General features: G+C 53.8%; 3 protein-coding genes across 6 annotated transcripts; 1 reads left to right on the forward strand and 2 right to left on the reverse strand.

The window, feature by feature from the left end:
* Positions 1-1,833: 1,833 nt before the first annotated feature.
* On the reverse strand, positions 1,834-3,487 carry LOC128279171 (uncharacterized protein DDB_G0288805). Its single transcript, XM_053017889.1, has 2 exons — positions 2,973-3,487; positions 1,834-2,905 (listed from the first exon to the last, which is right to left on the reverse strand). The coding sequence occupies exons 1-2, from the start codon at positions 3,485-3,487 to the stop codon at positions 1,834-1,836; spliced, it is 1,587 nt and encodes a 528-aa protein (XP_052873849.1).
* An 8,375-nt stretch (positions 3,488-11,862) lies between these two features.
* LOC128267814 (protein brown) lies at positions 11,863-14,215 on the forward strand. The gene is made up of 7 exons (XM_053004750.1): positions 11,863-12,004; positions 12,152-12,200; positions 12,262-12,451; positions 12,532-12,911; positions 12,987-13,308; positions 13,376-13,739; positions 13,802-14,215. The coding sequence occupies exons 1-7, from the start codon at positions 11,863-11,865 to the stop codon at positions 14,209-14,211; spliced, it is 1,857 nt and encodes a 618-aa protein (XP_052860710.1). The 3' UTR covers positions 14,212-14,215.
* Positions 14,216-16,546: 2,331 nt separating this feature from the next.
* Positions 16,547-25,641, reverse strand: LOC128268932 (ras-related protein Rab-32). Of its 4 annotated transcripts, XM_053006242.1 has the most exons (6): positions 20,283-20,371; positions 18,888-20,128; positions 18,170-18,389; positions 17,912-18,093; positions 17,694-17,837; positions 16,547-17,629 (listed from the first exon to the last, which is right to left on the reverse strand). In XM_053006242.1, the coding sequence occupies exons 2-6, from the start codon at positions 19,650-19,652 to the stop codon at positions 17,513-17,515; spliced, it is 1,428 nt and encodes a 475-aa protein (XP_052862202.1). In that variant the 5' UTR covers positions 19,653-20,128; positions 20,283-20,371; the 3' UTR covers positions 16,547-17,512. The 4 variants fall into 4 exon arrangements, with proteins under 4 accessions (XP_052862202.1, XP_052862204.1, XP_052862205.1 ...); XM_053006244.1 differs by lacking the exons at positions 18,888-20,128; positions 20,283-20,371 and adding an exon at positions 25,427-25,641; XM_053006245.1 differs by lacking the exons at positions 18,888-20,128; positions 20,283-20,371 and adding an exon at positions 24,423-24,655.
* Between the last annotated feature and the right edge of the window lie 521 nt (positions 25,642-26,162).

Genomic DNA, 26,162 nt, shown 5'->3' on the forward strand with positions numbered 1-26,162 from the left:
AACACGGCACACAACACAGTGCGGTGCCTATTGCTCCTATCGCGCGCTAATTAAGCTTTTCACTCACAGGGCCCTTTACCAGCAAAAACTCGGCCCGATGACGATGGCTCCACGCAAGAAGAACACCCACCAGAAAAGGGCTAGCCGCCGCCGCACACAGCAGGGGCACACTGGGCAGCAGATTGGTAAGAATTTGCGAACCCTTTTTGCCAAATGCAAACTGCACAATACACACACGGCACACGGAATCCTCGTTGCGTTGGGGTCGTTGCTGGCCTTTTTTTCTTGCTCCTCCGCAGCGACTTTTGCACACGCAGCCTAGTGCTTCGCCTTCTCTTTCAAAATGTCGCTTTCAAATGGCCGACGGAGACGTTTTCGGTCCGTACGGGCTCTGCACAATATTGAGAGCTGCAGTGAGAGAGAGAGCGCACGCGAGAGAAAATTGCTCAACAGCGCGAACTCGCACCCACACACTGTCAATCGTTCATTCTCTCTTTCTCGCTCGCACGCCCACTAAGGACGAATCATTCTCTCTCGCTCGCACGTAAACAGCCAAAATTTTTCGCAGGGTTCACTCAGACGCTCTATCGCTGTCAAACAGTCAGTTTTGACAGCCACCAACAGCGCGCCACCTAGCGGAAAAAGGGGCAAACTACATTCGAAAAACGAAAAAAACGAGAGTTCACCCAATTAAAGAGAGTTCATTCCAGAGAGAGTTCACCCAATTCGAGAGTTCACCCAATTAAAGAGAGTTCATTCCAGAGAGAGTTCACCCAATTCGAGAGTTCATGTTGTTAGCTGATTGTTTATGTTGTGAACCAGAGCCAAATGCCAAAGAGAGGATCTTCAACCAGTAGCCGATCTTCAATCGTACCAGTAGCTTAAGAAGTAAAAAGCAAGTAGCCGCAAAGAAAAATGCCTAAACGCAAGGCTGATTACGTCGTTGAGGAGGACAACTATCTGGACGATTTGGTGCGTGATAAGCAGAACAATCAACCGTCCACAAGCAAGCATACGCTCGATTCGGACGAAGAGGCGCCGACGATGACGCGCCGTAAGTGTAGCCGGTACCGCGCAGTAAAGAACTGGGAAAGTTAAAGTCGCAAGTTTTGTTTTGATTGACCAAAAGAAACACGAAGTCGTCACATTTTGGAGATAAAGAGGCAACCGGCAAACCAATAAACGAATCGAATCGAATCGGGTTCGATCGGTATCGTTTTTGGATCCCGATTCGTTCGCCTGTTTCGTAAACAATGCAACCACAATTGCTGCGCTAAATGTGCTGCCAAATTGCTGTGCAATATTAAACTCCTGCCTGTTTCGTTGTGGTGGTAGCTTACAATACTGGCGCTTTCACTACAATTATAATCTGTGTGTGTGGGTGGGCACAATATAATTACGTACAAAATTTGGGTTGCAGTTTTTCGGTCGGTGAGACGCGGCAAGATCGTGTCGGTCGGTCGGTCGAAATAAAACAAACGTGAAAACTGCCGGAGGCTGAAGGAAACAAAGCACAAAAACGAAGCCTAGCTTGATAACCGAGAGCTCAAAGGCCTAAGGGGGCTCGGGGAAATCGGCCCCGACGGAAAATTGCTTTGAACCAAATTTTCACCCACCAACCTGCAATGGGATCCTCATCTCGACCAGACCACAGCGGGACAGTGCGGATGGTAGAATTCATTTGTTTTTATTATTATAACACATACACATTTCTTTGCTCGCTTTTCTCTAGTTATCTTATTCATTTTTGCAATGCGTCAAACGGATGGGCCCGCGAAGGAGCACCGGGCCGCGGCCGCGAAAAGGCCGCACCTCTCGTACGCTGCGGTATTTTTAGTGTTCTTCGCTTTTGACTACTCTTAGCGCTAGCGGTGGGGATGGGGACGGAACCACCGACACCGAGGCTAGCGACGTGGGCGACCGGACCAGTCTACAGTCGGCCGTGGACGGGTTGGAAATATTGTTGGTGCTGCTGCCGCCGTCTTCCCCGCCATCGACACCATCTTCCTCCGCTGGCGCTCCTCCTCGGCTGCCGATACCGGTGGTATGCACCCGGCGTAGTTTCTGCAGCACCAGTTGCCGGTTCAGTTCGGCCGTTTCTTTGTTGATTTTAGCTGTCGCGAGATCAGTTCTTAGTATTTCCATCCGCAGATCGTGCTCGGACTGTTGGTGTTGCTGCTGTTCGACTTCGATGCAGCGTGAAAGGCTGCGGGCAGCAGCGCCAGCAGCGGTCGTCGGTGGGATCGGCGGCGATACACCCCGCATAGGCAGACCACCATTGACGAGCTCCGGCCCACTTCCGGCCGCCACTGCGTGGTGGTTGTGGCCACTGCCAGTCGGTGAGTCGGACGGCGGCGGGATGTTGTTGTTGCTACTGGTGCTCAGGTTTTGTGCCTCCTGAAAGGCGTTCTTCCACTGACCGAGCTGGCTGATGCGGTTGAACCGCGTTTTGAGCAAGTTGAGCGCCTCCAGCGTGTTGCTGAGGTCGAGCTGGGACAGGTTCGCGGGCCCGGAAGTTCCCAGATCGACCAGGCTCGATTCGCTGCCGAATGCCGTCCGGTTGTACAGATCCAGCCCGGCGTCCACCAGCAGCTTGTTGCCGCTTCCCGTGCTATTGTTGTTGTTGTTGTTATTACAATGGCCGCCACTGTTGCCACTGTTGTTGTTGTTGTTGAGGTGATGCTCACTGGCTAGCCGACTGGCGAAGCTGGACGCCAGCAGCTCGTTGAACCGACTATGGGCCGTCGCTTCCACCGCCGACGTCACCGGTCCGAAGGGGGTGGACGCGTTCGAGAAGCCCCGCAGCCGCGGGTACTTGGCGGACGAACCCTTCTCGTAGTCCTCTAGCTCGTCCTGCGAGTCCTCCTTGATCTGGACCTCGCAGATGTTCTGCGACGTTTTCTCCCTGTAAGAGAAGATTTTGGGGCGTTTAGTAAAGATTGCCCGGTTATTTCCAAGGCGTTACCACTTACCACATCGAGGAACTTTCGTCGTCGTTCTCGTCGCTGCAGTCCTTGAGCGACACACCCTGCGGGAGGTTCTCCTCGAGCGACAGTTTGATCTTAGAGTAGTCCACGTCGTCCATCAGCTCGTTCTTGCAAACCTTTTTCGCCTCCTGCATAAACTCCCAGATTTCGAACGTGAACTGGCTGGGTTTCTTCCGGTCAGCCACGTCCTGCCCGAACCGCTGTATCCGCTGCTGGTAGTCGAGCATCTCAGCTCGGGTGCACGCTTTCATCCGGCGCCACTGCTCCTTTAACCGGTTACAGTTCCGGTCGGTGCCGAACGCGATCGCGAACTGCTGGTGGATGATCTTCCACGCGCGGTTCTTCAGCGTGGTCAGCGCACTGTCGAGCCGCTTGTTCTCGATGATGTGCATGTCCTTGCGGCACAGCTCCAGCAGAAAGTGCTTCTCCTCGTACGCCCAGTTCTGCGTTCGTTCGCGCTTCTTGAAGCGCTGTGCCTGTCCTAAACTGCTCTGAAGCATTTTTGCTGTCCCAGTCAGTGCGCACTCGTCGGATTGCTGATGCTTCGTCGTCAGAGGCGCTTTCAGGCCCTCACAGGCGAGAGTTCCCTGCAAATTAATCGAAGGAACCAAACTTAAGCATTCGCCGCAGATTAAAAAAAAATCTGCCAAGAACACAAAGCGCAATGGCCCGGAAATGGCGCACAGCCTAGGCCAAGAAGAGGAACAGCACACCGGCACGAACCGGAACAAAGGCACCGGCCTTTTTACTTGCCAAAAAGGCCCAAAAGTGCCCGATTCAATAAACGATTTCCTTCCGCTCGGTGCGCGATAAATAGGAGAGCCTCTTGCCGGCCGCGTTGCGCGTTGCTGTTGGCAGTAATTTTCCCCGCATAATCACCCCGAAAGATGCCCGGAGAAAGAAGTGAACAAATCTCTCGCCCACGGGTGCGGAAGGCCACATCTTGCCAGCCACACGTGCATTCAGTAAGCCTCGACTCGGGCCCCTTAAAATGGCCCGATTCTCTGCGCCAGCCTCCCCGCATAATTACCGATCACGATCGTAATCGTTCCTGCGCCTGGCAGTAATGGGTCCGACAGTGTGCTCTCGCCAGCTCAGTGTGAAGCATTCCGGCACCGGCGTTCGTAGCGGTTAATCAAGCGGTTCGTTATCAACGGGCCCCCATCTAACGGTCAGTTCCGTCGGCGCGCTCGGCATGTTACACGCGTCGAGGAAGGACTTGTTTGAATACACCAAATACCCTCGAGATAGTAAACGGTCTTCGGTAGCTGTCAGTGGGTTTTAGTACAATAGCGCGTATAGCGCAGTACTAAAAAGAAAAGTTCAACGAGGATCTGGGAAAGCAAACCCTCCTTGGATGCTTACTATATGACCGGAATGTAATGTGTGGCTGACAAATCCAGAGACTCGTGCCGACGTGTCTTCTGTTCCGTAGGTCCGGTCCGGTATTCTTCTCCAAGTACAACCCATTTTAATTCAATCGGTCACCACGATGCGGTAAAAAAGTTCCGGGATCGAATGCCGTTTGATATCCGGCAACACGAGCTTCGACATCCTTAATAACTGTGACAACAGCATTTTCTTCGCATTTAGCTCTGGTGAAAATTGTCCGTTTCCGTTTTTAATTATTTCACTGTTCGGAGCATTCGCGCCACGTGCCTCCGTCTGCCAAAGAAAGGTGAGCCATCAAGTGGTTGGATTTTAAACTACCGATTACGTGACTTTTCAAACGTCACACTTCATTCTGGAATGTTTTTTTCGCATCTCTCCAATATGGTCCAACATAAAGACCTAACATAGCTATTTGCCTTCGGTTGCATTCGCTCGAGCCCCACAACTCATCGATCGCACCGTGTAGTCGACCCTAACGCCTATGTACGATCGTTTGGAGCTTCTTAACAAATTTTCTTCGATACGATCACAGCCGGACGAACGGTGGGAGAGAGCGAGAAAGACAGCCAAAGGTGCCCCTCAGTAGAAGGGATGCTGGGGGGCATGGGCGCGGGAAGCAGGCAATGTACAATCGAATATCTAATTATTACCTCCTTTATTCTCGGCTTTTAAATAAACTTACGCGCGCGCTTAAAAAACCTTCAGACCGTCTTGAAAGTGACAGGTTCCTCTCCGACCGCCTTCCTTCTGCTCGGTGGGGCGGAGGATGCCACAGATTATGATGGCAAGTGGAGTGGCGGGGGCACACACCATTGTCGGAGCGAGGATTTCGAGGCAAAGAGAGTAACTTTTAGTGAGTTGAACGAGCGCACGCGGAGTGACAGAGAAAGGAACGGTGCTTTTGGGCGAAACGGGCGCGTGTTAAAATATATTTTGAAGCCCAAGACTAGGACGTGGGCCGCGGGGGGAAACATGTGTGCGCGCGCGGGGGGAAACAAACCAAAGTCTTAAAATTGAACTTACGGCGGCGCTGCTCACTTATGGCGGACGGGCGGCTTATATGCCAAAAAAAAATGTTGTGAGCCGAGTACACCGAGCCAAGGGTGTACCGAGAGTGTAGCGACCGCCTTCGTCACCTTCGGTCAGTTATGATGATGAATGATGATGATTGGGCTACACGGCGAGAGGTTTGGCCGCCCATGTGTGTGTGTGTGTGTGTTTGTGTGTATACACATAGTTTCTGTTATTATCTTTATCGATTTTATTCAATACGCCCCACAGATGATGCTGCGCAGCCCACTCGGCAGCGGCCGTTTTTTTTGTGGTCGCTGCTTTGGGACTCAATTTGTTGAACTTTTTCAAGAGCTTCCAGGCTCTTCAGATCAGGCCAGGCGCGCCACAGAGGGAGAGGCGGGGACCACTGCTATGGAATTTGGCTGTATTTATTCGTGCGATGACTCAAAGCGACCTTTCAAAATAGACGCAACGACAACGAAGAAGCTCGTCGTAACTAAATTCAATTGAGGCCCTGCCCGGGTAAATTCCCAACCTTCTCTAAACCGGATCACGGCGACGTCAGCACTCGGAACGGAAGGTGACACAAGAACGCCGGTGGGGCTGTGGAAAGCCGAAAAAAAACGTCCGAAGCTAGTGACAAGCAGCAACTTGCATTTCTTGTGCTGGTTCGAACCGACAGGCCGACGCTGGTATGAGGCCCATTACTTTTCGGTGGCCCCGGGAGATTCCCCGTGAAAGGTGGTATATGGTAATTAATCGATCGATGTTGTCCCACTTTTTTCACACATCCTCATAGAGCACCCAAACGGCCCCACCGGTCTGGTGTGTAGTTGTGCGATGTACTGTTTGCTGTTCGTGATTTACTCGTTGCTTTTTGGGCACTTGGAACTAGCATCGTGGTCGCCCCGTTACATAAACGTCCGTCCCCAGCGCAGGACGCAGAAGATTTGACGCCCCAACTGCGTAGACGTCAACTAGCCGAGTCCGGGTTGGGGTTCGTCGCTTCCGCACCGAACGTTGAAGTCTTTCGATCACCAAACAGCAGAAAGCGTCATATTCGGCCGCAGAAGAAAAAAAAAAAACGGTACGCCACGCGAACATCCGTCATTCGGCCCGTCTGTCCAGTTTTTTGTCCACTACTGCCTCAGTACGCCTTCATTGTTAAATTTTGAGCGTATGAGGGAAAAACAGCAGATAAATGTGGCCGTTTTTTGTACGCTCTCCCAGTGACTTTTGTACTAACCTTTTCCGTAATTGTCCGATCCGCCGATCCTTCGGTGGCCCGGGGTCGCAGCAATTCACCGTACGTTCCGAACTTACTGTAAGCGCCTGTACTTGAGAGCTTGGCGCCACCGTTAGCAGCTACCGAACCTTCGATTATCGAGAGGTGTACACACCACAACCGGGCCCAGGCCTGCTACTGTATGCTACTAGAGGAAATCTAGAGTAGCCAGCGATAGGGTGTTCACTTCTTCGCTTTTTAGATCAACCACACACACGCACACGACACGGCGACAACAGCCCGTATTTGATTTGTCACGTAATGTTTGGCCGAATTCGTCACCACACGCGATCACGATCTTCGGCTTATGCTTTGCACGCCGCCGCCGCCCCCGGGGAAGGATCCTGATCTAGGATGTCCCTGCCTCACCTACGGACTGAGACGCTCCGGAGACCGGCGCGTAGCCTTGAAGAAGGCAGGCCACAAAGGCTCTGGCTGGCTGGCAGCAGCTGCTCCGCAGCGGCAACAACCGACGCTGCGATCTGGTCCGCTGTCCGGGCTCACAGTTGGTGCGCGGTGGTGGTGGTGCACCCAACGACGATGATCATGCTGGACCGCCGCTCGACTGCACACTGAAGTCTCGTCAAACCAATAGGCAAATCATAACCCACAGCCCCGGGTCGGGTCGGGCTGATTGTCGAAAAACGAAAGAAAAAAACAACAACCACGCTGGCGGTGATCGCTGGCGTGTTGCGCGAAATGCGAGAAATTCGAAAAGAATTCAACACACGCGTGCGTTGTGCCAGGGAAGGCTGCTGTGTGCTGCTCGCTCCCTCACTCGGCCGGTAATAAAATATTACTAATGACCGAAATTGATTTTTCTTCGAATCGGTCAAAAGATCCATCGGGCTAACCAACACCAGCGCAAGTGGATCCGTGCCAGCCGGTCCGGAGTCGGTCTGGCCCAGGGGTACACACTCATCCGGGTCTGGTGTATGTGTTGGTGCCAGACACCAAGGAGGGCCGCAGCGGGTGCGGCGCGGGTAATGAAACTAACAATGGCAATACACAGCTTCCAGCAAGAGGCGGCCATCGGAGCGAGCGAGTGAGCGGATTAGACCCAAGACCCAAGACAGCAGAACAGCAGAGTGAGACAGGACCCTCGGCCGGCCGGGTCGGGCGGTGGTGATGGTGGCCACGAAGGTACAAATCTTCGGCAGATTAGAGAAACGCGCAGACAGGCGGTGGCCGGGCCGGGGGAGCCTTGGCACTCGGCGCACCGACTGAGAGGTCGTCCCAAAAAACAGTGCGCCTCGAAAACCGAAAAACGAAACGAAAAAAGTACATTCCATATTTGTTTACCTTATTTTCGAGTCTCGCGGGCTACAGACGCACACACGCGGGCGCAAGCACACACTAGTAAGTACCAGCGTCGCGATCCGCGCGCCAAGCCACCGTCCCGTGTCCCGGGAACCCGGATCCGGAACCGGGTGTGAAATGCTTCGCATCCTTTTCACGCCAATCAACCTGCGCTGTCGCTCTCTTTCACGAGCGCATCGCCACAATGGTTGTCCGAATGTGGGTGGTGATGGGCCACCCGGACCATCCGACTACTGGCTGGCTACGGATGGTTCTTAGAGCGCAGGGCTTCAGTTCTATTCCGGTTCTATTCGAGCTGAGGCACCACCTAATTTCGAAGCCCTAGTTTCGACATTTATTCACCAACGTATTATGGCGCTATCGGAAAGATCGGGAGGATCGCAAAAAGGATTCACATTTGGGTCGTGGCAGCCCAAGGTTGGCAACTCTGAAGTTCCAACAGACTTCAGCCCTGCCTGGTGCAACGCAGTAGGCGATATACAAAATGGCGTGTAATGTTTTAATTGTTGAGCTATTTTACTTTTTTGCTCGCTGATTGACCGATCATCGATCGCCCGTTTTCTGGGCTGTCTGGGCGTTCCAACTTCTGCTCCACAGTTTTATGCTATGCGCCGTGGTCCGAGCCTCCCGAAAGAGATGTGCTGGGCGGGGTAATCATTCAATCTAGACTTCTTTCGGCCAAAAAAGCTGCCCACCCCGCGCGGCACACACTCCCAAATAGTCTAATTACGGCGTGTTTCATCCAACCACACACGGCGCAAAATCGGCGAACAGTAACCGGGTCGCGTGCGGATCTCCGTAAACGGCCGCCGATTGCCGCGCCGAGTGCGTGAATCGCGGAAGCGGATTACGAACCGAGCGAACCGGATGGTCTAACTCCGGCGGGGCCAGCGTCGCGTGTGTGTGTCTTAATTTCGCCAAGCTTTCGCCAGGTGCCGCCGCGCACTAAAAGAGAGATTCAAACTGAAATGATGTTGTTAATGTTGCGTTCCGGGCCGGGCGACCGGAAGTGTTCGCACTAGTTCATATCCATTTGCGCGCCACCGGCCAGCGGGTATCGCGCTATCGGTGGTTCCATTTTAATCGACCGGCCGACCGTCAGAAAAATTACCACATTCCCAAGCCTTTGCGGGGGCAAACATCGTGTTTGGTCGAAGAACATAACACATTGAAAAGTGTATTTACAAATTGCATAAAATAAAGTAAGGTGATTTTTCCAAGGGATTTATTGACAAAACGATAAAAGAAGCAAGATTTTTATGGAAAAACCACAAAAAACTAGACTTTCATTGATGGACCACTGCTAGTTATCAAGATCGAATCTATATTTGAAGAAGTTATTGTATTAATTTTCTCTTTTTACGCGTCGTTTTAATGCTTGAAAATTGAGGTACCACTAATATAACATTATTATACTGATATTATTACTTGTATATTACATTATAAGTTTCGCGTAAACGATGAGCGTTTACCTGTTATATACTGTACAACATGATAGAATTGAACTACTTATTTCATTTAACTACTTTACGGCCAAAGGTTGTAAATCCTACTCTTCAGCACGGATGGGGGTTGAATTAAAATTCTTTGGGCCCCTATTTTGCCCGGCCGCAACTCGGTGTCGGTCGGTGTGTGTGTAACTGGAGCTGGAAAATTGCCCCATTCAAAGTCGATCAGCCGAAGCAAACGTTCTTTTCCGGTTCTTCCTTCCGGGCTTTTCCGCGGATGCGGACCTAACACTTGCTGCACGCATTAGGGAGCCCCGCCATTAAAGCCTCGGTCCTTGCCTGGATCCGCGATCGGTCGGGATCAATTTGCGTCTCAAGCTCACCGCCGCCCCCGTTCTCTTCTGCGGTTCTGGCGGAAGAACTCGTTTGGGGTTAGAAACCCACCCTAAACCCAACCCAACGCCCCAAATTGCATCTCGGAACACGCTAACGAGAGGGCTAGGCGGAGCACACAGAACGCTGGGGCTGAAACCAAAGGAAAAAAAACACCGGAAAACTCTGGAAGGGCCAACGATCTGCAGACAAACTTCAGAACGCGCTCGTTTAGCGGTGGAAAATAATTGTAATACGCACGGGGAGAGTAACAACAACTTCGTTTAGACAACATATGGTCGGTCGGGCTGGCCGAGAGGCTACGCCCTCTCAATTAGACTCCGGTCCGCTCTCGCTGCCCCGCTAGTAGGAACAGTTTAGGAGGACCGCCTGTGTTTCGAGTGTTTATACAAACACACACACCGAACAGAAGAGATGGTGTTGGTTAGAAAAAAAAGTTAAGGCTGCCAGGGGCAAGTAGATCGTTTCTAGATCGCCTTATGGCCACATTGTTCAAACGGACAGGTAGCGAACACCGAATGTCCCTTTTGAAACCATTATTATTGGCCAGGTAACCGTATCGTCCAGAGTACGGTAGTTACTGAGGGCTTTTTTTTGTTTCTTCCTCCTCCTAAAACACGACTACGACCTCTTTGGTACGATGTCCTGGCCGCACTTAATCCTTTCCGAGCCGGTCATGAAGATCATTTCCAAGGAGTCCTATTTCCAAGGAAGTCTGTTGGGCTACCTGTTGGACCTGAGGCGGACAGATTTCGACAAACACAAAACACCGCGTCTGCTACTAGTACGACTGTTTGTACGATCCGAATAGGGTAGATTAGGGGTTGCTGCGAATTAGGCATGCAGGCCTTGTACTTAGCCCTCAGGGACCTTCTACCTGGCATCCATGTGGCATGGAAACATAAAACGATTAAAAACATTGCCGACTTGCCGTCCTAGTCTCGCGAGAGAGAGTCTCCTAAATGCGAAATTGCTTTCCGGTTCGCCTTCAAAACCCGACACACACAGGTGGGCTTTATCTTAAGCCCCGTGGTGGACAGTTTCGGGGAAAAGGGAGGATAATTAAAGAACCGATCTTTTTTTTCTTCCTTCTTTTTTGTACAACAAAAGATGGAAAACCCGGCAACGCACTGGTAAATGGTTGGAGTTGAAGTTTTAGGGCTGACCACAACAAGGCTGGAAGTGGTTTCTTGTTTCTTCTGCCCGTCATCCTCCATCGATCACGCATTGCACACGGCACAGGGTCGGCAGGGTGTAGCTGTAAATAAGTCCTTTGCATGTTGTTAAAGTCGATCCTAGACCCAAAACCAGCCGACACAGTACGGAAGAGCTTCACGAAATGTGCAGCGTGGACATTCTGGAACACCCTAGCGATACTTGGCAACAAATCTTGGGTTTTCGGCTGCATTCCGACATCGCTATACTCGTATCCTTTTCACCGGCTAGACAAAACAGATTAAATAGTTTATCAGTCGATAAATAATCTTGTACGAGCTCCACATGTGGTAACCATCTTGGTTAACGCAAGATCAACCTGATGAACCGAGTTGATCGCTACAAAATCGATCCTTTTCTCAGAATCCCTGTCCAAATCACGACGCTCTCCAATTGACGCCTCAAGCGATGACCTACGTTCTACACGATTTGTTGTGTGTCGTCCACGTGGTAATCAATCGCGCACTCTGACGGTGCAATCGGTTCGATCGGTTTGCTTCACGGGCATCGGCCAGCGAGCCAGTCGTATCTCTCGGATGGCGGCAAGAAACACACACAGAGCAAGATGAGCCCTTATCAGCACTGATAGTCTCCGGCGCGCGCGCGCGATCGCCTATTGTCGTGGCCAGTGCGATCGTGGGACACAGTAGTTCGAGTAGTCGATCAGAGAACAGAACATTTTTGGGACCTCGACAACTCAGCAAGGAACCCCGTGTTAAAGTGGTTTAAGTGTCAAATTTTCGTTTCCCTCGACTGGCGGTCGGTCGATCGTCGTGGCCGTCCAGACATCAACAGAGTCGTACAGAGAATGAGCTCAAAAGCGAGCGATCTCGGAAGCGGAGTGCTGCTCGAGTGGAAAAACCTGACCGTCAGTGTACGATCAAGCGAGAAGCGCTACTACGGAAGGCCCGGCCACCAGCAGCGGAGGGAAATTGCAATTCTCAAAAATGGTAACGTAATACCGCGGGTAGAACCGTGAACCGCGGGTGCTGATAAGCGGTGCCGACACAGTGGACGCGCGGTGACGGCGCTTGATGACCACAACAATGTTGTCGCGATTGATTACAATGCCGGGCGCGCCAATTTCTATTCCACAGCCAGCGGTGCAGTGCGGTCCGACAATCTGGTGGCCATTATGGGGCCAAGGTAAGGACCTGGTGCGCAGCACGCCCGACCAAGCCCAATTCTAAAGTTCTAACGTTCTTAGTGGAGCTGGCAAGACCACGCTACTGGCGGCCATTTCGATGCGTATCGGTGGCCCGACGACGGTACACGGCAAGGTGCTCATCAACGGACTCAACGTGACGCGGACACAGATGAAACAGCTGACCGGGTTCGTGCCACAGTACGACATCGCCCTCCGGTCGCTAACCGTTGGCGAGCATCTCAGTTTTGTGGTAGGTCCACCGCCGTGGTCCACCCTATCTCCGCCCGGTTTGATCCGTCTCGCTCTTGTTCCTCGGGTTCGTGGGTCTAGTCGAAGCTGAAGAACGTTGGCTACGCGGCGGTACTGCGCATTGTCAACGAGCTCGGTGTGCAGGGCTGTTGGAACACCCGGATACAGTGTCTGTCCGGCGGCGAACGGAAGAAGGTGAACCTAGCCGGTGAGCTGCTCACCGAGCCGGACATTCTGTTCTGCGACGAACCCACGACCGGTCTGGATAGCTTCAGTGCGACCGCCGTCATCGGGACACTGCACGCCCTGTGCACCGGTGGAGGACGGCGGGCCGTGGTCTGTACCATCCACGATCCCCAGTCTCAGGTGTTTCAGTACTTCAGCGACGTGGTGCTGATGGAAAAAACCGGCACCATCCTTTACCAGGGCCGAACGGCCGACATGAGGACGTTCTTCAACTCGTAAGTCAACCATTGGGCATCGTGACGGACGCAAGATATCCTTTTTGTACCCCCATTTTCTCCCCATTCCGACAGCATTGGACAAAGCATCCCGGACAGTGGCAACCCGGCCGATCTGTACTTTCAACTGGTGAGCCCCGGACGGGCAGTTCCGGCTCGACCCACCGACGTCGAGGAGGCGACCCGACGGCAAGAAATCATCCGTAAGGCGCACCGCGAAAATGTGGCCCGCAAGTGCCTGATGACGCGCTACCACCAGGCAAAGCTCATACAGAGGCTCACGAACGATCGGCATCGGATTTGCTGGGCCCGTCAGCTCCCGCTGCTGCTCCACCGTACGGCCCTCCACGGGCTCCGGAACGTGTGGGAATATCTAACCGTCACGGGCATCTTTATGGTAAGTCCGGTCGGTTTGGTGGACCTCAGGTGACCTCAGTGATCAACAATCCGCGTCCTGTGTCTAGTTTACCAGCGCCGTGATAGCGGCCCTGTACTTCGAGGTGCGGCCCATCAGCCAGACCGCCATCCAGGATATCCGAGGGGCCCTCTTCCTGATGATCAGTGAACTGGTGTTCACCATAAGTTACAGTGTTTTTTACACGTTCCCGTCCGAAATTCCGCTGCTGCGGCGCGAAGTCGGCGAAAAAACCTACAACCTTTCGGCGTACTACGTCCACAAAGTGCTGTTCAGCGTACCGAGGGCTTTCTTCGAGACGTTTCTCTTCGTTGGTGTGATCTGCGCGTTCGTCGGGTTCACCACCAACTTCGGCACGTACTGCTACATGGCGGCGGTGTCCGGTGCCGCCAGTGTCCTGGCCATGGCTTACGGTACTCTAGCGTGTGTCAGCAGAACGATAGCAAGTGAACCAATGATATGTTTGCTTTCGCAGGCTATCTCTTGTCGTGCACTACCGGATCGATGAGCATGGCGATCGAGGCGAGCAACATCATTTTCCTAGCGTTCATGCTACTCGGCGGCCTGTACTTGAATCTGCGCGCCTTCCCGCTGCTAAAGTACCTGTCGTTCTTCTTCTTCGCCAGCGAGGGCGTCTCGGTGTACTACTGGCTCTCGGTGGATCACATTCCGTGCATTGCGGTACGGCCCAATGGCACCACCGGCACCGTCCCGCCCGGGGCCTGTCTGTCGACGGGGACTGCCGTACTCGAGGATGCCGGCTACGCCACATCCTACGATGCGCTCCGCCTAAACTATGCCATTTTGGCCACCGAAATACTTGTAGTGCATCTCGCGTCGTACACGCTGCTAAGGAACATCATTCGCAAAGCGGGATTCTACTGACTGACCGTACCTCGAGGAGCGACCCTCGGGGACGTCCCCGATAGTGATTCAAGAAGACTAGATTTGTGTAAAATAAATTTACTGAATTCATGGTTTCAGTCACGCTGCTCAAGCGCAATCTACGTCATCGGCTCTTCGCGGCCGATTCACACGGTCCAGTTCGGGTTTCTCTCCTGGCACGGCCCCACAGACACGGTTTTTTGTGTACGCAGTGAAAAGCTTTTACTAGAGCGCTCCGAATGGAACACAATCGGATAGCGATCCGCGAACCATAAATGACGCTAAACGAGGGACCAATTATCTCAATAGCGTGCGAAACCGGAGCCGCCATTCGCCGCGATCACTGCACATCGAAGCAGCTTTTCCCCGAAATATCCGATGCAAAGTGGCAAAGCAAAAACTGCTATCCCAAACTGACGATCCTTTGCGATCGTCCAGTGAGCGGACGGCCTACTGACGGATCGCCTTGCAATCGGAATCAATGTTCATCATTTGAAACCACTGATAAGAAGCATTTCGAGATTTCAGACCAATAGCCCTTAAAGGGTTTGCGTTAGTCAAATCGTTCCGTCGTAACGCTTGTGTTTTGGCCGAGGAATAAGGACGAAGAATTCTGTGGGAGAGGCACAATTTAATTACATTTAAAAAGATGTCAAGACTACGAACTAAAAATGGTCTAAACGGACGAACTATTCGAATGCTACGCTTAGCAAAGCCACCATTGACATACAAATGGTCAGTGACTAATCATCGGTCGTTTAAATAGTCTCTCTAGATTGAAGAGTCACAGTAAATCGTTTGTATCGTCATCCTTTTTGATCAAAACAGGGCCCAGGAATCAGGAATAAGTTACCTAAGGTGTCCTGGATGTAGGCTTAAACGTTGTAATTGAAATTAATTCCACCGTCCAAAAAGGATGGAACCACCCAAGCCGTCACAAACAAGGTCATAGGTTTTCCACGGACGATCCGTTCGATCGCCGGGGTGGTCTACTACGACCGACTGCCTAGTGGCGCTACTCGGATGAAGTCGTTGAAATACAATTATAAACACCCGACGCGCTCGGGTCTTTTCGCGGGGGGCCGCACGGTCCAAAACGCGGACCGGCCGCCGGCGGATTATTATCATTAGACATTCGCGCACAAATTGGTGCGTCCGAAAGGCGTGTAATTTACGAGACGGCCTGAAAACATAAGGCAAGGGGTTAGTCCGTGGGTTTTTCCTCCTCACTCGCGCCACGTGCGCCGTGTGTGTTCGGGCGCGCGCGCGCGTACGACCCGCGCCTCGTGAGTTTTCCCTTCGGGGCCTGTCTGGCTAATCGGCGTGTGGTGGTCGGCTATTTAGGTTCGCCGCGTTTTTTTGCTTTTCATTTCATTTTCTCGCCACTTAAGCTTTTTGAGCGGGAGCGGGCGAGCTTTTTCCACGTTTTTTCCCCCCATTTTTGGGCCACGGGTGTTAGGCGCGGTACTTTGCAGTTATGCTATGCTTGCAGGTTACTCGCCTTTTTTGTTTCGTTTACTTTTTAAATGTTTCTCAATCGATGCTCCCAAATCACTACCATCCCAGAGAGCCTGGCAGAGCCACGAGGCGTAAAGCGCGTCCGAACGCGGCTGCTCGTGCGCCGGGGTTGTGTTAATTGATTTTACTCGGCTCGGACTTGCGCCCCCCGCGCCTGTTTTTTTATGCTGGTTCCTGACGGGCTGGCTGACTGGCTACTTTGCTGGGTTCCCCGGCGTGCGCGATGGATTAATTGTAAGTTCAATTGAGCTAGTTGTTAAAATGGAAACACCACGTCAGTCCGGGCTGAGCGAGAGCGGCCCAACCCTGGGGCCTTCCAAACAAGAAGAAGTTCCATGGTTCCCCACACGAACTAAATGCGTGAATTAAGAATCTTATCCCTATGCGCGAATGAAGGCCCAATGCACCAAGTGTAGCCCCGTAGCACCGGAATGCCCTTCCGTCGGTGGCGCGCGGCACGCGTTCCCTCGTGCGGCCCCTCACAACATCTGCTTCGCCTCTGCGGAAGTGGGCAACTGAATCAGAACGGGGAGAACGGGGCAGAAGGATCCATTTACGGCGCCACCGCCGCCACAGGTCGGAAGTACAGGTGCGCGGTGGTGGAGCATGGAAAGGAGTCGGTAAATAAACTCCCTAATGATCATAAACTTCCCCAAAAAGATCGTTCAAAATCCCAACCAGCCACCGGAATCGGGAAAAGCATCGTCGACGGGCAGACGCGAACATAACGGGGCAGACGCACGGTTCGGGCTTGCGCGCGTCATAATGAGCGTTTCTTTCCAATGGCAAACATTCGTAATTGTTATCATTCGTTCGTTTTTGGTTTTATTTGTTTCCATCCACCTTTCGAGAACCTGTACTTTTGGTTTTGTTCTTCGTAATGACCCTAGAAATGGAGTGCAGTGCGTAATGCGCGCAACAAGCGGACCAACAAGACCCCGGAAGACGCATCCGTGCATCCGTCGTCGTCGTGCGCGCGATCGCTTTCGAGAACCGTTGCTGCATTTGGTTCCGTCTTCCGGACCGGACTCAACGGCGAGGCGGTTTTGGGCGGGTGAATTTGTTACACATAAGATCTCGTTTACTAGGTTGCTCCTTCAGCGGACGGCCTGTTTTCCTTCTTCCATTTGGACGTCACGTTTTGCCTTGGTCCTCGTCGGCCGTGGCACATAAGGAGACGCTTTTCCATACTGTGATCCCACGAACCCTTAACTAGCGCGGACGGAGCCGACATGGCCGTCCGGTGTTTGTCTCCCGGACGTAAAACAAAACCCTTCGTGGTACGTAAGTGTGTAATCGAAACGGTGAACCGAACAACGTACAAAGTGGAGTAATATAATCAGTGATAGGGTAATAGTTTGTCTCATAAAAACGGGCCGGGGGTCCATCAGACCCCCGATGCAGGGTGCAGATGTTTAAGAGGTGTAACAATAAGGGCATAGCTTTCATAATATTATATTAGTTGGTTTTAGTAGTAGTAATAGTAGTAGATAGTAGTAGGTAGTAGTGTTTTTTTCGTGTAGTAGTAAAACAAAATTTTCTTTGTAACAGTAATAAAACAACTAAAGGGAAACCCCGGAAAACAAACAAAACCCATAGCTGACCGTAGATGGCGTAACAGGGTGGGTCGCGGACACACCTAAACACGGACAAGACACACAGACACAAACAGACAGATAGACAGACAGGACAGACAGATACACGTACGGTACACACACACACACACAAACACGCACACCATCACGCATCTCGATCCGGAATCCGAGGGACGGGCGAACGACGGTCAGCAGGGACAGGACTTTTTCTGGTCAACGTCACCGGTCTTACTGCTACCGGCCAGCGCAAACCGTTCCGAATCGGCGACCTCACCGGTGTTTAGCAGTTTGTCATTCATTAAAATCTACAACAAAAAGAGAACACTGTTAATCGGAGGAGGCGACGGCGGCGACCGGTGGCCTGCCTACCTTATTGACTAACGATTTGGCCGCTTCCTCGATGTTAACGTTCTCCTTGGCCGACGTCTCGAACCAGCCGGCGAACCCGTGCTCCTTGACGTACTCATCCAGCTTGGCCGGCGTCGTGACGATTCCCTGCTTCTGCTGGTCGCTCTGTGTGTGCCGGAGAAACAAACGACCATTTTATTCATCACCATGGCGACTCCGACGACGACGACGATGCTTACCTTGTTCGCTAAGAGTATGCACGGGATCGGTTTGCCGTCCGGGAGCTGCACTTTCGAGTCGAGGTCCTGCTTCCACTTGATCACCGCATCGAAGGTGGCACTGCGCGTCACGTCAAACACGATGAACGCACCGACCGCTTCCTTGTAGTACACTCGTGTCATGTTACCGAAGCGCTCTTGGCCTGGGGAACGGGCGACAAAAAAAAACTCGGGTTAGAGATGCCAAATCGATGACGAAATCCACAGTCCCGCCCTTACCGGCAATATCCCACAGCTGCAGCCGGATGATGGTGCTCTGGTCCCAGTTGAGTACCTTCAGGGCAAAGTCCACGCCGATCGTGGCGCGATAGTTTTGGCTAAAGAACTGGTGCACGTACCGCTTGATGAACGACGTTTTGCCGGTGCCGAGCTCGCCGATGACGAGGATTTTGTAGAGATGCTCCCGCTTCTCGGCCGGTGCCGTTCCTGCCATGTTTGCCTGCCAAAAGGGAGAGCGGGAGAGAAATGATGTAACGCAAAAAGGCAGATTGCAGAGTTTCTGATGCACTCGGGACAGATAAAAAAAGACCCGGGACTCAAGGTCATCAAGATGAAGGTCAATGGTCCACCAACCTCCCTAAAAAACCCCCTAATCTCTGCCATCTGGGCGAGAGACTTTTGATAAAGAAAATTTACGACGCCTTGCGTCGGGATATCATTTTGGATGCACTTATGGCTGTGCAGTTTGTTGCGCGCGGTATTTAGCTTGGCGCCAATGCAGCCTATCAAGCTGTCAGTTTTGTTCCAAAATAGAATCGCGCCTCACTCGAACTGGAAATGAAGTGATAACCCAATTTCTGCTGTGCGCGCCCGTTCCGATGACGTTTGGCGCTCCGATAAGGACTCTCGCGGAAGGAGTCGGGTTGAGCCTCTAGTAACACTGTCACACACACACGCGGATGGGGTCGGATGCGCATCGGGTCCGGACCCAACTTACCACTTCCCGGTCGGTGGCCCCCTTCTCGAGCAGTAAATCACCGTGCGGGGGCATTTTGCTGTCGAGATAGTCGGCCGACTCCAGCGAGTACTCGGGGCTGGTGGACTCGAGCGCACTCGACAGCAGGGACGACGCTTTGCCGGTGAGCAGCTCCTCCTCCTCGGGCGTGTAGAAGGTCGGCTGCTCAACGTACGCTATGCGTCGCCGCGACCCGTCGGCGGCCTGGCTGTCGCTGGCCGGCTCCGCGCCGTCGTACGAGCCCCCGAACGAGGAGAACGTCCCCGAAAGGGCACCACTGCCGCCCCCCTCGCCGCCGACTAGGGGCGCCGTGAGCGTCTGACCGACGCTCACCGACTGACCGGCGAGGATGGTGGAGGTTCTATCGGGGCGTACCTGCGTTCCGATATCGAACACGATCTTCGGTCCCGGGCCGTCCGGGCTGTCGTCCTGTCGACTGGAATCGGCACTGCCTCCCGGCTGCTGCTGCTGCGTACCGGCGGCGGCGGAAGGTCCTCCTTCGATCGACTTAAATCCGGAATTGTTCGGGTTCTTCAGACTGTTGCCGAGCTGGTACGGTTTGGCCGCTTCCTGCGTGCGCACCGTCGTCGTCACTGGTGGGCCTTCAGCACCACCACTGCTACTGCCTGCTGCTTCTCCGCCTGCACTACTCTGCTCCGCCGACTGCTCCTTGCTGGCCTGGCTGCCTTTGCCAGCGGCACCCTTCGAGCGGCCTGCTGCTGCGGCGGCTCCCTTCGACTTCCTCATAAAATCCTCCGTACTCTCGTCGCCGCCGACGACGACCGACGTTGACACCGACGACGACGACGCCGCAGCGGTGGCCGAAGGAGGCGCTAATGGGTGGAAAAACTTTTCCCGTATCGACAGCGAACCGCGCGGCGACGGTACCGGCGGCGGCAGCGGCGCTGGCAGATCCTCCTTGCCCGAGCCGAGCTTTTCGATCGAAAACTTATTAATCTCCGCTATGTAGTCACCGCTCAGCAAGCTAGACAACCGCTGCTGATCCACTGCTGGCCGCGACTGCGTGACGCTCGACTGCTCGACACCGAATGATTCCTTCGCGATCGCGGCACCTGATTGCGTCGTCGTCGTAGCCGCAGTCGCAATCGGTCCTGCTGCTGGCGGCTGAGGGAACGGACTAATTGGTTTAGCCGACGACAGCGACGACGATTCGTTCTGGGACGATTGACGATGAACACCGCTGCCGCCGCTCCGAGGCCGACCTGCGGACGGTACATTATCAGGCGGGCGCGAGACCGAGACCCGCCATCGGTGTGTTAGTAAGCGCAGCAGCAGTTTGCCCCCGAAGCCGATTGGTGCAATGGCCCCAACGCGGCGTGCACTGCGAGTGTAACTGAAAACCGGAAGAAGCCTTACCATTACCGGTTTCAATGTTCGCTGTACCCGGGCCACCGCCGTCACCGCCGCCGTCGATGATCTCGATGTCGTCCGTGTTCCGGGTGAGTGTGATTCCGATTCCGGATTCCAGTTCCGATTCCGACACGTTCAAGATTGCGCCCTCCGGAGTCTGGCGCTTGATGCTGAGCGGTGTCTCGAGCGTTCCGGAAGATACGGCGTCCGCATCGGGCTCCGCGGCGTTGGGTGCCACCTTCGACGATTTGGCCCTCCCGGCCAGCTTCTTCATAAAGCTGGCGGCCCGGCTCGGTTTGCGGACCTTCTTCTGGCGCGCTTTCCCATCGGCGGCCAGCATGTCCTCGTCCGACCGGGTCCCACCCAGCACCTCCCGTGGGTCCTCCTTGATGGCGGGCAGGCTTTCGGTGGACTTCAGGGTGGCCGGTACAGGTGATTCGATCGGCGCCAGTGGCGGTGGCGACGGAGTGTCCGTGTCGCGCTCGATCTCCGTGACGGCGGCGGGAGACTCGACCTCCGACTTCTTGGTCCGCCGTACGCCCGGGATAAGCTTCTGGGCGCTGCTGCGGATCTTCTTGAACGAGAGGCCACTGCGCTTCTTCTTCGGCTTCTTCTCCGGCGTGGCGGGCGGCACGTCCGACATGTCCGAGTCGGCCACGGTGATAAACTCGACCGGACTGTCCTCCGAGTCCGCTCGGGACAGCGCTGATCGTGTGGCCGGTGATCGGTCCATCTCGCGCGCCTTCAGATGATGATGGCCAAGTTTTCCGCGGAGCCAGCAACCGACGGGAACGACGGAAACGTACCTCCTGTGGCCGACGGGGACGGTCGGCCTCGGGGCCTCTCTACGCTAATGCGATTAGGTGGTGTGTCGGGAGCTCGACTTGTCGTCGGCACCACCAACAGCCGGAATCAACTGCACAAATGAAAGCGAAACACACCGGCGCGCTCGGAAGGGCACGAGAACTCCCTGGCTGCGTTCCGTTCCGGCTGCTGCCGGTCGAACAGGTTTCACGGCGTACGGTATGGGGCGATGTGTTACGCCCGGTAGTGTGTAAGGTCCATGTGGCCTCAGATCGGAGAGTATCGGATTTCGTCGTCGTTCCTCGGAAAGCTTAGATAGAGCACCCCAGGTGCCAGTGACGCCTTCCTGATTCCCGTGCTGAGTACGGTGTGCTGGATTCTCTCGGTCGTCCCGCGTACTGCACTGCACTCTTACTGCTGTTCCTCTTCCTAGCTTCAGCTTCAGCTCGATCGCGCGACAAGACTAACTCGAGCACATCCGCGCCGGTCGGGGCAAATCTCTCACAATTCGGTCTCGAATTGTTTCGTGCCACGGTGGGTTAGGTTTCGCGATTCGCGTCCGACCCGCGAGAGAGAGCGAGACGGAGAGAGAGAAGCAGATTGCTTCGGTTCCGAAGCGCGCACATTCCGAGACGCACATTATCAGCGCACCCCGATTGATCACTGTCCTTGATCTTTCGGGGCCAGGATAGATGCCGGTGCCGTTCAATCGGCAGGCAGGGACAAAAAGTGTCCTCCCGCCCGAACGGGACAAAAACGAGGGGCCACAAATTCCGATCCGCTGATGAAATCCGGCTCGTTTGACTAACCCTCTACTATCAACCAGGCTCTCTCAAGATGGACGCTACACGGCCAAATTAACGGACGATTAGACAAAGCATAGATTTGCGCAATCTTTGTAGCAGTGCTTGCGCAAGAAGGATCACTCGGAAAGAAGCCGCTTTTGTTTGCTGATCGATCCGAAGTGATCGCATCGCGCATTGAGAAAGTGAAGTAATTAATTTTCGCGTCATTAGTGCATGTAGTGGCTGTAAGTCAGCCATAACATCAGATAAGCGTCAGCAGCACCAACAAACACACACACCAACAAACAACGCAGCCGATTGTCGACGTGAATCAACCTCATGATCCGCAGATGCATCACCAGCGTACAGTTCAGCAGACTGCACCGGCGGGGGAAGGTAACTCAATATGGCCGTTGTAATTATATCTAAAGTCAATTGAAGCTGGTTTGCTTACCACAACACACGTGGAAACGTAGCAGAAAAGCCCCGCTCCGGTCCCACCTGCTCCCTTGGGCGGGACACGATCCACGCCAATGGAGACGGGCCACAAAATATCGTTCCACCACATGGCGCTGAACGCTCTTGGGAAGCCGAATGCCATGCCGCCGGCAACGGTTAAATGTCACTCCCGGGTTGATCGGGCGGCGGCCGGCGGCGTGTGAAGTTGTAATACACGGCTGGCTTACCTCCCAACTACTGGCCAGCCTTCTGTTAATAGCGAAGCCTCAAAAAGTCAACCCAGGGGCTTGTTCCCGGCCGCCCAACAAAACGGACGAGCGGGCGGGGACTATGTTAGCATTTCTCCAAGGCTGCCAGCCAGAAGATGAAGCAACGGACACAAAATGGTCTACTTTCGAGGACGACAACGTAATTATCGCAAGCCCGTCGGTTCCGGTTCAGCTTGCGTCAACCGCCCCGGCGCGATCACCGTCGAATACGGTAATCGCTCGCGGGGAGCCCAAAATAGGTTTGCTGCCAAAATTATTGCCCTGCCCTTATCAACGCACTGCGCGCAGGAAGTCGGAGACGAAGTTTTGTCATCGGTCTCCTCGGCTGGCTGTTATTTCATCGCGATCATGCGCGTGACCTCCACCCGGGGGCTAGGTTCATCAATGGCTGATGTCACACGATGGCAGGCAGAGCTGCCTACGATTGCGCTCCTAATGAGGCACGGAGGACAATACAAAAAATCGATCGAGCTCGTTATGCTACCGGACCGGACAGCAGTCACCGAGTACACATGGCACGGGCATGGGAAAGAAAACATCTTTTTTCACCCCGTGTTTGGGCGTACTGAATGTCCGGTTTAATCAAGCAACCAACGATAAGGGTCCACACCAGACAAGACCCATCGATGGTTTTTGTTATAAATTCCATCCCATCAAAGTAGGCGGCCGGCTAGAACTTCACTTGGTCCATTTTAACTACCTACGATCCGGATAGGAAGATTCTTAAAAACTTAGGCCCAGTAGCTCAGGCCTCTTTCCGTTACATTGTCCACGCGTATTTGAGGGGCAAGGCGCGTCGGGTTTTAATGGGGCTGCGACAGTGAGGCACGTGAGTCAAGCGGCCGTTCGCCATACATGCTGCGAACGATTCAAGCGCAGAATTTGGTAAACATTCTTAAAGCCAAAGCTTACCTCGTTACCCGTGCATGATGCAGTTCACAGCAAGCAGAGACTGGCCGATAACAGTGCGGCCAGTGCGCTGCGCAAGATTGCACTCCGATTCAAGGCAACGAATGTTTTATCGTCCCACGGAACACACTGCGGCAGTAGCTCTAATGTTAGTTGACAAAGGAATCGTTTCGCACTTTCTCAAAGTAGTACACAACACGCCTGGTCCACGTCGGTATGACTCACGCGTAGGTTGCTTAGTTGCTGGCCCGATCAGGGTTGGATATTGACGGGTGACTTACGAACTTTTCGAGTTTACGAACTGCACCCACAGCTTGCCGAGGATCGCTCAAGATGTACCTGCTCTGGCGGTGATTTATCCTCGGTTTCCCCAGCAACGGCACCAACACGCACCAAAGGCAGCAGATTCCGCAGACGGGACGACTGTCGGCGGAACCGTCGAAACGGAGCCCGTCGGCCGGGGGATAGCTTCGCGCTGTCCTCCTCACTGTCTCCTGAGCCGTGGTTCGTATGGCGCCTGGCTGCGGCCACTGCCGTGATGACGGACGTAACCATCGCTATCAACTAACCTGGCCGGCCGCACGAGCTCTCCGACGAGCGGAACGATCCGGCTGCACCTCTGGAAAACTACACCGCACGACGCTCCAATCTCGGCGCCACTCTGTGGCCACACTCCACAGCACGCGCGTTTGCACACGGTGACATCGTTCTACATTCTTTCCCATTCGTCCCACCGGCAATGCATTCGTGCGTCTCATTTCTCCCGTAGGGCAATGTTTGCTGACTCTCGATAAGCCCATCTTAGCGTGCCGCGCACGGCCGCAACTTGGATATCATCGCATCCGGCACACCGGACCAGAACCGCGCTGACGAATGTGGATTTTCGTATCGACAGTCAGTTTGTCAAAGCTTGGACGTACCTTCGAGTAGCGCTGCGGCGAGACGAAATCCTGCTAACGATCGCTGACCATTCGAGTGTTGCACCAAGGTGCACCACCCGGGGACACGACACACACTCTGTGCCACACCGACACAACACAAGCGACGGACAAACAACCGAATCAATGGCCGCTGGCCCTGCTGCTGCTGCTATCGGGACGGGCACGGCGCAATCTTGGGACGGAGCGCTGTTTACTGGGCCACGACCGCGAGGAAAGTTCAAGCGTCCACGACACCACGACACACCTCTGCGAAAGCGCTCGAATCTCTCGCCCGCGAAGAACGTAGAACAACGCTTGTGTAGTGGCCTCTCTCTCCGGTGGAAGCGGTGCCACCGACGGTCAATCGGATCGTCAACGAACACTAGCGAAGCAGCACTGGCGCGATGGTGGTGCACACGGGCCATACGGCGCTCGCTAGCTGCTCTAGTTGCTATCGCACTCGGCCCAAGACAAATACTACGGTGTACCGTGGAGCGACGTCACGCGTAGCGGCTCCTGATAAGCCCGAGCTAACCCGGTGGTGGTGAAGCCCGGGTGCAGAGCGACTCTTTAGTCATTCCAACGGCGTCACCGTCATCTCCTCCTTCCATCGAAGCGTAAACTTGCGATCCTTCGACACCTCACCATCATGCCACCGATGCGCCCGAGAACAGGACTATACTCCCGGGGCCCGGAACTGTGCCGGAACAAGAGGGTGAAGGTCAATCAACGTGTGAGGCCGGCAGGGTTCAGGGCCCTAGGGCACGCTTTCCTAGCGAAAGCGAAAGCGATGACCGGCCCCCGCTTGGGAGCGCAGCGGCTGAAGGATCTTATCTTATCGCGACGCTGGCTTACAGTCGACCAGCCGGACTCACCATTGACAGAGGCCTACAGAAAATGAAAATGCTTCCTTTTCGAGCCGGAGTGTTGAGTCCAATTCAATTTACTAACAAGCAATTAATCGTTTTTACGAAATAAAAAAATAGTCAATAGTTGCGGCTCACCTTGCTGTAGGGATTCGCGGCCCGCAACCCATCCGAAGAAACCATCGTGGCGTTGTGTGCGTGCACAGCCCACAATTGCGAATACACTAACGTTGGCGATTAAGGCGAATGTTCCGGTAGTCTAATTGGTTCCATTCCGTCGCCCCGACACTGGATTTGTGCACTCCGTGTCTTTGGTGACACTCGTGGCGCCTGTGAATCACTGCATCACGCACCGAAAGCCGCACACCACCTGGTCCACGGTGGATTTGATGTTTTGATTGCGTATCGTTCACGCACCGGCGAGTGATAGAGATGGCACAACGCCACAGCACATCATTTGCATATTGCAGCAACCTTGGTCAGTCAGCCGGGTAGACCCGTTAACCGCACCGAACCGATCTCCGGCGTAAGCGATTTTATTCGAAGCATCCTAGTAGGTAGACACTTCCTATTCGTGGAGTAGAAAGTTTTGCGGTAAATTCACGCATCAACTCTGCATTGAACTGCTTGAGTGAGGTTGGACAACACACGCTCGCTTGTCATTTGAAATCGATCCGCGCGACACATGCGCTTCGTGGGAAACGCCGCGCGAACTATCAACGAGAGTGGCAGCACCTCGCTCAGAGGGGTTTTTCTCAGTCCACGGATACAGACCATTGATTGCAAATCAATCGCCATTCCGTGCAACTCAATATGTCAGGACATAATAAATGCATACTTACCATTACACGCCATTGAATTGGTTCGCTGAAAA

The sequence above is a fragment of the Anopheles cruzii genome, chromosome 2, assembly GCF_943734635.1.
Source record: "Anopheles cruzii chromosome 2, idAnoCruzAS_RS32_06, whole genome shotgun sequence".
Classification (NCBI taxonomy): Eukaryota; Metazoa; Arthropoda; class Insecta; order Diptera; family Culicidae; genus Anopheles; species Anopheles cruzii.